The sequence below is a fragment of the Melanostigma gelatinosum genome (genome assembly GCF_949748355.1).
Source record: "Melanostigma gelatinosum genome assembly, chromosome: 10".
Lineage (NCBI taxonomy): Eukaryota > Metazoa > Chordata > Actinopteri > Perciformes > Zoarcidae > Melanostigma > Melanostigma gelatinosum.
Window position 1 is genome coordinate 6769237 of NC_136643.1, and position 11767 is coordinate 6781003.

Here is an 11767-nt window from a genome sequence, read left to right on the forward strand (position 1 = left end):
TCGTTCATTGATCTCCGGCCTAAGGTGTTCTGGTACCAGGTACACTTATGAGCCACCTTATGTTCGAACATGGTGTTCGTTATGGCCAAACCGTGGCTAGCACAGAAGTCCAATAATGAAACACCATTCGGGTTCAGATCAGGCAAGCCGTTCCTCCCAATCACCCCCCGCCAGGTTTCTCCGTCATTGCCCACGTGACCATTGAAGTCCCCCAGGAGAACTATGGAGTCGGTAGGCGCCGCCCTTTCCAGGACCCCTCCCACCGACTCCAAGAAGGCCGGATACTCCGAACTGCTGTTTGGTGCATAAGCACAAACCAGTCAGAGCCTTGCTCCCCGTAACCCGTAGGCGCATGGAGTCGACCCTCTCGTTCTCCGGCGAGAACTCCAACACAGCGGCGCTCAGCCAGGGGCTCGTGAGTGTGAGGGTTTTAAGTTTTATTTCATGCATTAAGTGTCTGTGAGATGGGGTTTGAGGAATGTGCTGGAGTGGGGGTGGTGTGAAAGTGGCAGGGAGAGGTGTGAAGTTTAGGACAATGGGGCATAGGCCCAGGTGGGGCTTGTTGGACTTCAGCCAATCAGTGAGCTGATCGATGAGCTGAGGAATGCAACTTTGAGGGGACAAAGGGTTTGAAGCACGGGGGAATTTCAGATCTTCTGCTGGCCACCGAGGAGGCAGACCAGCCTTCTGGGTGGCTCGGATTGGATCTCACATTTGATTTTATATATATAGGTTTGTTTTGTTAATAATTGTGTGATTCGGTTTGTAACTGTTTTTATGCTTCTTGGATAATAAATCCATTTGATTTTTACTTTAACCTGCTGTTGTGTTTTGGAGGCGACTGAGACAGCATGGCTGCAAGGGGGGGGGGCGATTTCTCCCTGTGTCCAGAAGTTGTGGCCTTAACAAATTTGGCACCCCAGATGGGACTTGACGAACTCTAAGACGGGGATGTGGGACCGCGGATACTTTCGGAGTGTACACGAATAAAAGGTGAGCAGAGCCATTTTAATAAAAATCTGTTTTGGTAATCTTAGCCGAAAGTGTTCACGGACCGCATAGACCCTTAGGGCCGCATCTGGGCACAGAGAAAGACCGCAGAGTAACCTGTAGCTGGAAAAGTGCATTCTCCTGAAATTTACGCTAAATAAGACCTCAGAGAGGCCGGGTTGGAGTCCCGAGGCCGGGTTGGAGTCCCACGCTAAATAAGACCTCAGAGAGGCCGGGTTGGAGTCCCGAGGCGGGGTTGGAGTCCCACGCTAAATAAGACCTCAGAGAGGCCGGGTTGGAGTCCCGAGGCGGGGTTGGAGTCCCACGCTAAATAAGACCTCAGAGAGGCCGGGTTAGAGTCCCGCAATGTGATATGGAGAATACAGCGAAAAAATAAATAGCCTGTTAAACCAGAGGCAAATATAAGGGTGGACTAAATTGGGGTTCCTTGAAAAAGGCAGTTTTTGCCAATTAAAATGTGATCAACTTGGAGTGTGCTTAGAGAAGAGAGAGAAGTGAAATGTATAATGAGTTTGTTGGACAAAATATACTGCTGTCTCTGTTTCTCTGTCTCCCACACAATCTGAGTTGTAAAAGGTGGAGATTGCACATGTGTTCTGGTACGAGGACCAGGAATGGTGTGAAAGGACATGTCTGACTGGCAGCAAGTCAGACTCAATTCACTGACTTAAAAAACACCGATGATCCTGGCAGCAGAGCTGGTTACACCCACTGAGACAGCGGCTTCATTAACCCCCCTTCCCCCAAACCACTCCACAACCCCCAACCGGAAAGGACAAAGGCACTGGCAAGCTGAGCAGTGTCATGGACAGTTCTCTTCACCACCCACACGAGAACGAGCTACCTGAACAGTCACTGCACTCACAGACTCAACTGAAGTGAAAAGCAAATTCCCCACCATTGGACGACGAAGAAACACCCAGAACTATGTGACCTTAGAGGCACAATGTGTTGTCTGCTGTTTTTAGCATGTAATTTGTAACACCTATTCTGCTTACACATCATGATGACACCTATGTGTAAAGAATAATCCTTTTCCCTCAACAGCTTGTACTTACTTTAGCAATGCCACACGAGAACTGTTATAAATGCTTTTAATATACAGGGCAACCAGTTATGAGTGGATGATGCATTGATGGATACAACTGTTTCATGTACTCACTCTGAAGAGTGAGTAAAGGGGGAATTGTGAGGGTTTTAAGTTTTATTTCATGCATTAAGTGTCTGTGAGATGGGGTTTGAGGAATGTGCTGGAGTGGGGGTGGTGTGAAAGTGGCAGGGAGAGGTGTGAAGTTTAGGACAATGGGGCATAGGCCCAGGTGGGGCTTGTTGGACTTCAGCCAATCAGTGAGCTGATCGATGAGCTGAGGAATGCAACTTTGAGGGGACAAAGGGTTTGAAGCACGGGGGAATTTCAGATCTTCTGCTGGCCACCGAGGAGGCAGACCAGCCTTCTGGGTGGCTCGGATTGGATCTCACATTTGATTTTATATATATAGGTTTGTTTTGTTAATAATTGTGTGATTCGGTTTGTAACTGTTTTTATGCTTCTTGGATAATAAATCCATTTGATTTTTACTTTAACCTGCTGTTGTGTTTTGGAGGCGACTGAGACAGCATGGCTGCAAGGGGGGGGGCGATTTCTCCCCGTGTCCAGAAGTTGTGGCCTTAACATGAGTATCCCCAATCTCGCCCGGCGCCTCTCACCCTGGGCAACTACGGAAAAGGACAAATTCCAACCCCTCTCCAGGAGCTTGGTTCCAGAGCCAACGCTGTGTGTGGAGGTGAGTCCAACTATATCTAGCTGGTATCGCTCCACCTCCTGCACCAGCTCTGGCTCTTTCCCCGCTAGCGAGGTGACGTTCCACGTCCCTAGAGCTAGTCTATGCTGCCGGCGATCGGCATGCCCAGGCCTCCCACCTGACCCGCCGCACAGTCTGCACCTGTGGACCCACCACCCGCAGGGACAAGCATCGGGGTCGGGTGCAATGCAGACCAGAAATGATCTTAAAATACTTATTTAGGTTTAGAAATATATATCGTGAACTACTTGGTTAGGTTTAGGAAAACATCATTGTTTGGGTTAAAATAACCATGGAAGTGCCGTTACTGAAGTACGTTGACTTTTAAGATCGTTGTTGTCTTCCTGTCAAAGATCACTGTTTGTTCACTGTTACGCTTTCTACCTCCCCTCCCACCTGCCTTGTGTGTGCTTCTGCGGTCTTTATACTTCCTCATTCATGATTATGTGGATAACATACAAAATGATTTTGTGGGATTTTTCGTTTTTCCTCGGCGGACAGTCTCTTGCTGGGAGGCTGGGCTTTGGCCATTTACCACAGGCAGTGGTTTGTTTGTAGCCAGTTTAATCCATTGTTATGTTAAGTTTCACCAGTAGTAGCTGGCTGAATCGTAGCAGCTATAGCGTGTACAGTTGCTATGGTAACCTGAGGTCTAGTATGCCATACCTACTGTACAGAAGGCGCACTGATTTGAAATGCTGGTTTGACTATTGAGGTGTTCGGTTATAGCCTGGTAATCAGGTTGAATGGCCATTTCATTGCAATTCAATGCAAAGTACTTTGTCCGTCCCACAAGACAAGTAAATGTCTTTACTTTACAATTCAAGGCAAGCAATCCGCAAACAGAATCTATTTACACACTCATTTACACATACAATTCAGGGAAGTCCTATTACACAACTTGAACTGAAATTATAAATTTCCACTTTACTTTTGTGTGGTTTAAACTACTCAGGAGTCCCAACATGTACAAACGAACAAAAGGACGTATTCAAGAGGAAGCAACAAAAATGGCATAGAACTGAAAAAAGCGAAAATATGGGGGTGAATCGTCGAGGAGGGCCCACCTTGGAATGTCATGTTTACAAACCACAACCGGCAACTCTTGCCATTTAACAACTGATTGTACTTGCCAACTTTGATGTCAATGTATGGTAGTTAACAAATCATAATTTACAACATAAGTAATAGGTATGAGGATGAATACATAAAAAATAAAGATACCAAGATACATGAGCTGACTGAAATCTGGTCAATGCTTGTAATTTACTTTAATTTTACTCAATATTACTTTACATTGGAAAATCATACCTGTTAGTAACTCTTGATACTGTTTTGTACCATTTGACTTTCATCTGGCTGACACGTGACACATGTTTTGGATGTGCTGTACCTTTAACGAGAGTAAGAAGCATTCAGTGCTGAGTCCTCTGCAGTGAATGGTGTGGGTGCGTTGGTGCGTGTGTGTGTGTGCATTGTCTCACAAGCCCTCCTCTCCCCATTGAACAACAGTGATGAAATGGAGATGAGAAAAGTGGCAACACAAAGACTGACCAGACCCCTACGTCGACGCGACAATGACACCACCAAACTCGAGAAAGTGAGAGCCTCTTGGAGAAACCGAGAGAAAGGGGCAGAGAACGAGAGGGGGGAGAAATTAAGGAGCCAAACTCAAGAAAAAAAAGAAGCAGAACCATCCTGAGAGCAGGAGGAAGTGGATGGTTGGGCGAAAGGTGGCCGAATGGAGAGCAACCCAGAGAAAATAGCAAGGTAGCTAATCCCTCCAGAGATAAAGCAGCTATATGTAAATGCAAGACGTGAAGTTGGGCCATCTTACTTTGATCTATGAATCAGAGTACCCCTCCCTTCCTCCCCCTCCTCTTCTCCTTCACTCCCACCCTCTTCTCCTTGTTCCTTGTAAGAAAATCAAGCCTTATTTAGCTTAATCTCACTTAATGGCATCCAGCTCCTCTTTTGTCCTCCCCGATGCTAATAGATTCTCGTCCTTTCACGTGCCACCATTCACATATCCACCCTCCGTAATCCTCTTATTCCAGAGTAGCAATTATTTTGAGTATTTTATCAGCATTATGATTATGATTATTCTCATGATTATTATTCATGCAGGCCGCTCTAAGGGCCAGGTTGCGGCTGAGACTATCCTCCCTTCCGAAGGTTCCTCTTATTCTCGCCTAGAATGAGGCTGCCCGCTTTCTTCCACAGGGGTGGCGAGTTTGCAGGAGCGAGCCCCCATTCAGCCAAACACATTTTCTGGGCGTTTGAACATATTGTTGAGTGAGTGTAATGAGTAGCACCGAATCACCCGTCCCGGGTCCTCACAACAGAGAAACATCAAGAATTTGAGGATGGAAGGAGAGAGAGGGGACTAATAATCAAAAGGCCTCCTTTCTGCAGAGGAGTAATTACATGGGTGGGTTTTGATCTTTTGCTTGTTGGGGTGATGAATGGGGGGAAGAGATGAGGACTGTTTCACTATTTTGGGGCGGCGCAGAGGGAGGGAAGGGGCTTTTCAGCACAGCGTCTCGTCAGCGTCAACGGTGAAGACCCAACGAACGCGAGTTCGCCCCCATTTCAATAAGTGGATCACTTTTCAAGTTGCTGTGATAGCAGCCAACATAGTACTGAACAAATAAATTGAGGGGTCAAAGTACTTTTTTTTATTACTTTGTACAAATGAGGGCAACACTTGCCAGACAGTGACAGTGCCAACACTCTGTCTCCAATTACTTTGCAACCAATTTGCAACAAAAACAATTATTATTAATTATTTGATCAAAACCATAATTTGTCACTGACCTTAGCCAAAGGACTGCTGTTTGCCTAATCACATGCAGAAGTCTCGTGTCAAAGGATTCAGGTAATAAATCTTCATTAGACCATCATTCAATCGATAAAATATTGCCAATGAGTTTTGCATGAGAACATACTAACATTGGAAAAACAAATTATCTAAGCGTCATGTCTAAGAGACAGGGTTGATAGAGAAGAACACAATTGTAGTTCCTTGGATTCCTCTCTTATATAAAAAGAAATATGTGTGATGTGACGTCACTTTTTGTCTTCATAATTGATTGAGAAAGGTCGTAGATTGCTTAATTACACCAAAGAGCAAGCTGGAGTATTTTCTACAGAGGAAGGAGGAGTCTGCCTGCTGAGAGGAAGGACGTCTGACTTTTTTATAACACAATCCAGTCCACTTTAGACAAAACACCAAAAATCAACAAAAATGCTTATTATGAATCCATGTAGGACAGTGCTCATAGTAAGAAAATTAGATTGGCTTTGCACTGCTCTTAAATATTATATTATACTTTTTATTTCACAAGATTTTTTGATTTGGGCCCTGTCCAGTTGTGGGCCCCTGCAATTGTGACCATCTTTCAACCAACAACCTACAACACCGCAATCAAACACACCATACACATACGCATTACAGCTCACACTTTCAACAAGAATCATCAAAGTCGTCAATTGATTCTCGGATTATAAAACGAGTAATACAATATAATTTATCTCTGAACCAAAAAGGGGATTATTATATTTGCTTCAGAAAGAAACTGGCTTACCAAATACAAAGTAGATCCATTAGGTTTAAAAAGCTCAAAGGGTAATTGTGAGTTATTGCAGTAGAATATTATAAACAAGTTAAAAATGTTAGAAAAATAACAATTCATAGAAAAAAAAGATATAACAGTCATCAAGTCTTTTCTTAAACTTCAAAAGTGTCACTTTGGGAATCTCGGAGCCGGGGTGGAGTGGCTGAATCTGGGCAGTCTGCAGACTCCGCAGGGGCACAGGGGCCCTCCTGAGGCCCCTGCAGAGCCCCACTGCACAGGAGCTAGCGCGGCCTCCATGGCGCTCGGAGACAGCAGGGGACATTTGGCAGCAGACGATGGAGCGGAGGAAGAGGAGGAGGCTGCTGTCGTGAGGAGGGACTCCTGGGTGAGGAGGAGCTGACTGGGGCCAGATATGAGGGGCCACCCTCCGGCGAGCAACAGCCGGGGGACTGGCCCCGCGTTCACCCCCATCCCGACGCTCACCTCCCCCAGCAGCCGCCGCATCTCCTGCAGGGACGAACTCAGGAGGAGTATGTAGTTCCTGGCCAGAACCAGGGTAGAGATCTTGGATAGCCTGCGGCCCGGAGGAGTTCCGGGCTGGTGGGACTGCGGGGGGGAGGCAGATGATGGCGAGGAGGCGTAAGGCACCATGACCTCCCTCAGGGCGTCCATGGCGATGTTCAAGTCCTGCATCCGCTTCCTCTCCCTGCCGTTGATCTTCCTCCTGAGCTCCTGCTGCTCCTCTGCACTGAGCTCCCTCTGTGGTTTGGTTGGTCTTTGGCCACCCTGGAGGCCGAGCACGGGCATGGGGTTTAGGCGGGAGCTCAGGTTAAACCCTGGAGAGCAGTGGGGCAAGTCCTGGATTGACCCAGGGCCACAGAGAGGTAGGGGCTGCTCCTGGGCCCTGATCACCGGGTTCGACAGCACATTCATAGTCTGTTCAGAGGTGTGCTATCTTCAGGGTTGTAGTTCAGTGTACTTCTTAAACAGAAATGTCTTCAGAAAAAGATACAACTTTAAAAAACATCCCCAAAACAGCCAATGCCAAAATACTTGCCTTCTGCTTTTTAAAAAATCCACAAAGTGCAAAAAATCCAAACTTCATTCCCTCCACCTGTTGATCTCTCCTCTCTGTGCAGAAGACAGCTGCCATCCAGCACAATAAAAAAGTCTCCCAGCGTTTTTTACTTTTGGCTTCAGAGATTTCTGGCTGCACAAGTGAGTGAATGAGAGCTTTCCTAAAGTGGCAGCTCAGTTTTATCTCATTTCCACAGCTGCGTGTGGTGAGAATGACAGCTCACACGGCTCATAAGTGAGCCAAATGCTCTCCTCGCGCACCCCCCCAACTCAACTCAACTCCTCCCAGACTCACGATGTGCTCTTTAGAAACACACATATTCATGCGTGACTTTTATTATGTTAGACTCAAATGATACAGAACAGGTAAGTGGTGACAACACCAGTCAAATTCCATTGAAAATTGGGATGATTTAAGGCAAGATATCAGAAAAACAATTTTTTTTTGTGGATTATTTAGTTAATCCTGTAGTTTGAAGAGAAAGTCATGCACAACCAACGTTCAAACACTCAATTATTCATAAGGAGTTTACCATTAGGTTATGATTGATAATGATTTGAACTATTTTGTTTTGAAAGTTGTTTTTTTTGTTGCACTTTTGGATTGTTCTACGAGGAGCTTCAGCAATAAAACCGGTTTTGTCCAGCTCAAATGGAGCATGAGCCAATCAAATTAAAAACTCTGATGAATTAACTGATATTTACTGTGGTTTTTTTTAATGTAATCAGACAGCAAGCATAAAGATCCAGTTTTACAGGGTGTACTAGAACTGATATATTGTATATTCTCTTTTTGTTGCTGTTATCTTTGTCAGGATGGTGATGTAAAAAAGAGGTTTAATCTCAGTCAAGCTCTGTCCGCGTTAAAGGGAGTTATTGAATATAAAACACAGATACAGTCAAATCCGACAAACAAGCAGAATTCAAACACATCAAATACTGCAAATACAAGAATCATTTGAATGATGCGAGCAAAATTAGTCAGTCCCATCAGCCTCAGCTTTACTTTGTGTTCAGTTATAATTAGCAAATGTTAGCATTCTAACACATTAAAATAAGATGAACATTTGTCAAGTCAAAGGTTATTCCAGCCCAATCCCAAAGCATGCCTCAAAGGCAGTGGTGGGCCGTCAGGGCCTGCAAGGCCTTCTCTGCTGGCCTAAACAGAATCACAAAGTTATAGCGATTTTATGATTTAATAATTTTTCTTAAATACACTACATGTATTATAATTTATGAAAATATTTTTCCCATTCACTTATTTTCTCATTGCACAGCTCCTGTCTTCCTCGGTTGCTCTGCTTCCAGTGCAACTTGTTTTAAGTAGAGCTTTTATCCAATCAGATTTCACCTCTGTAAGAAGAGAGGCCCGAGGTCTGCAGACTCACAAGTGAATCCCTTTGCAGTTTAAGTAAATGGGGATGATATTGTTGATTGTCATAGTGTTCAACCAATCAGATCTTTAGTTTGACACGTTGGGTGTATTCTTTGACATGTCAGAGCCTGCTAGCTGGCCTAGCCATACGTGATTGGTCAGTGGACTAGCGTGACATGTTGGGCGGTGACAATCCCAATATCAGCTGCCTCTGTCGAGCGGACATTTTCAGCCCTCAAACGCATTAAAACGTATTCAGGAAATACAACTGGGGAGGCTCGACTGTCTTCACTGGCGTCCATGAATCGAGAAGGACTTCTTACTGGAACTAAAGTGCATGGATGTACTGAACAACCGTGAGATTGAACTCTTTATTAATGATGGACTTTGTCTTTAAATTGTGAACAGCAGCTTTGGTAAGTTAACTGCCATAAATATTATTTATGTCATTATTTAATATGCTTGTTTATATTATTAGTACAACTTGTTTTTATGAATATGGATTTTCATTTGGTTTTATGTGTTTATTTAAGTTTTAAGTCATATACATTTACACAAATACAAAATTTGTCCTCTGCATTTAACCCATCCCTAGCTTACTGGGAGAAGTGGGTAGCTGAGAAGCACCCGGGGAGCAGTTAGGGGTTCAGTGTCTTGCTCAGGGACACTTCGGCATAGGACCAAGTCATTCAGCCAAGGACCAAACCGCCGACCTTGTGGTTGCCGGACGACCCTCTCTACACAGTGAGCCACGGCCGCCCCTATTGTTACGTCCAGTGGCGGCTGGTGGAAAATGTTCTAGGTAGGGCCATCCTATCAATTTCAGCAAACATCCCTGTATGATTTAATGCAAAAAAATTAAAGTATCAAACACGCATTATTACTTGGCAGTTAAATATTTAACATTTATTCCAACACGAAAAAAATCAGTAAATAACACATGTAATATAATATAACATGTTTATTGATTGAGATGCCACTATGGACCGTGTTATAGGAGGTAAAGATCAGGAGAAGTAAACATGAAGTGTAATTATGAATACTGATGTTAAATTAAGCTATGATGAGTTTTCACTGTTAATTTACCATCTCTATTACATGTTGATGTGACCACATTGACCAATGTCCAAGTTGATGTCCAATGACCAAGTTAAGCAGATGAGACTGAGGACAACTATGTTGAAGAAAAGATGTTCACTTTGCCTAACATGTAGCTTGACAGAGTTCTCCATTTGTGTCCTGGTGTTCTCATGTTTCCTTACCTCCTCATCCCTCACTCCCGTAACTGTCCGTGCTGGATCTGTCCCCGTTGTTTTAAAAAGCGAAATAAATTATTAGCATGACGTCATCCAGCTAGCCAAACCTGTCTGGTGTACAGCTAGTACAGAAGCTTCGCATGTACTGCTTCCCTTTCCCGCTAGTCTGCTGTCTGATTGTGAGGTCAGGCTGATCTGATATCAGCTCTTTGGCCTGCAGAATCTCCGCCAAAGTTCTCCTCTCAAACGGGTCTTGGAGGAGTACTACTCGTGCTGGCACGGGCGCTCGCCTGTGGAGACTTCTCCTGACGAGAACTCGCAGCTAGGGGGGCCAAATCGTTCTGGCCCCATGCTGAATCTATTTGAGGGCGCTGATTGGCTAAATTGTATGTCACTCATTTATATATTTAATCAGCAATTGGCTAAACTGCTTCATAGACCCGCCTCTTTTGGGCCAAAACGATTTGGCTCCCCTAGCTGCGCGTTCTCAGTCGTTTCGTGCACACAGGCGGAGAGCATGAGCAGACGAGCACACAGGCGGAGAGGGCGAGCAGGAACAGCATATATTTTGCGCAGATATCATATTTTACACGCATTACTGGGTACATTCCATAGTTCAAAAACACAAATATTGACAATTCGTATAATTTATGATTATTATAATTTTTTTTTTTTTGTGTGGCTCATGGTGGGGCCAGGCCCCATGGTCCTCTATTGACCAGCCGCCACTGGTTACGTCCTATGTTGCGCTGGGGACACATTTAGCCGGTGCACAGCAACAAGAAGACGTGCGAAGTGGCTGCGGTCTATATACTCCGCGCAAAGTGTTAAAGTCAAATTTAAGTTTTTAAGTGATCTACTTTGAAGATTCACGTTTTCAAGTGGACTCCTTTTTCCCTCTCGGTGTTGACAGACGAATAAATCCGTCAGTAATAAGAACTATGGAGTCGTGTATTTCCTAGAGGGAGTGATAGGAGAGTTACTACTCTGTTAATTTGTCTATCGTGTCGTTTTCATGATATGGGTAATATTGTTCCCTCTGATATGAATAATATTTGAATGGCCCGTGCTCTTTAGCTGAATTGATTTTGACGATATGCATTGTTCGTTAATGCCACCGCATCCCGTAATGCATGTATCTGCACTCATAGTATATTTGTAGGTGTTCAAATTAAAATTAAATACACAACTGTAAATTGGACAACCGTAATTTTATATTTTAGACTAAGACTAAGTGAGGTTGAAGGTGATGCAAAAATATGTGTTTTGAGTATACTTTTGAATGACTTGCAATTTCAATGGTGGTCTTTCCACCTAATGTAATGTTTTATGTAATTTTGGAATAGTCAGAAATGCCTAGTAGGTATCAGCTAACAACAGCAAGTCAGCATGCTGATGATAACATTTGGACTTGAGCACCGCTGTGCCTAGGAGCCACCAGCGTAGCTGCAAACTCAATAGCACCCGACAACATGAGCAACGCTGCTTTTACTTTTTCTTTGTGTGGAGATAATTAAAAGCGAACACAAGAAAACACAGCACTGTGGGCTCAATGGAACAGCCATGCAACCTCTACAGCCTCTACAGCCATGCAATAACTTGGAAGACATTAAACTCACTAGCACGTTGTTGTGTGGCAGAGGGCAGGTATTAGCGTCATCAGCATGG

General features: G+C 44.4%; 1 protein-coding gene across 1 annotated transcript; it reads right to left on the reverse strand.

Annotated features, from left to right (window-relative positions):
- Positions 1-6559: 6559 nt before the first annotated feature.
- Positions 6560-7324, reverse strand: olig1 (oligodendrocyte transcription factor 1; the record flags this gene model as incomplete). Its single annotated transcript, XM_079276877.1, has 1 exon — positions 6560-7324. One exon carries the CDS (start codon positions 7322-7324, stop codon positions 6560-6562), a length of 765 nt encoding a protein of 254 aa, XP_079133003.1.
- Positions 7325-11767: the final 4443 nt, after the last annotated feature.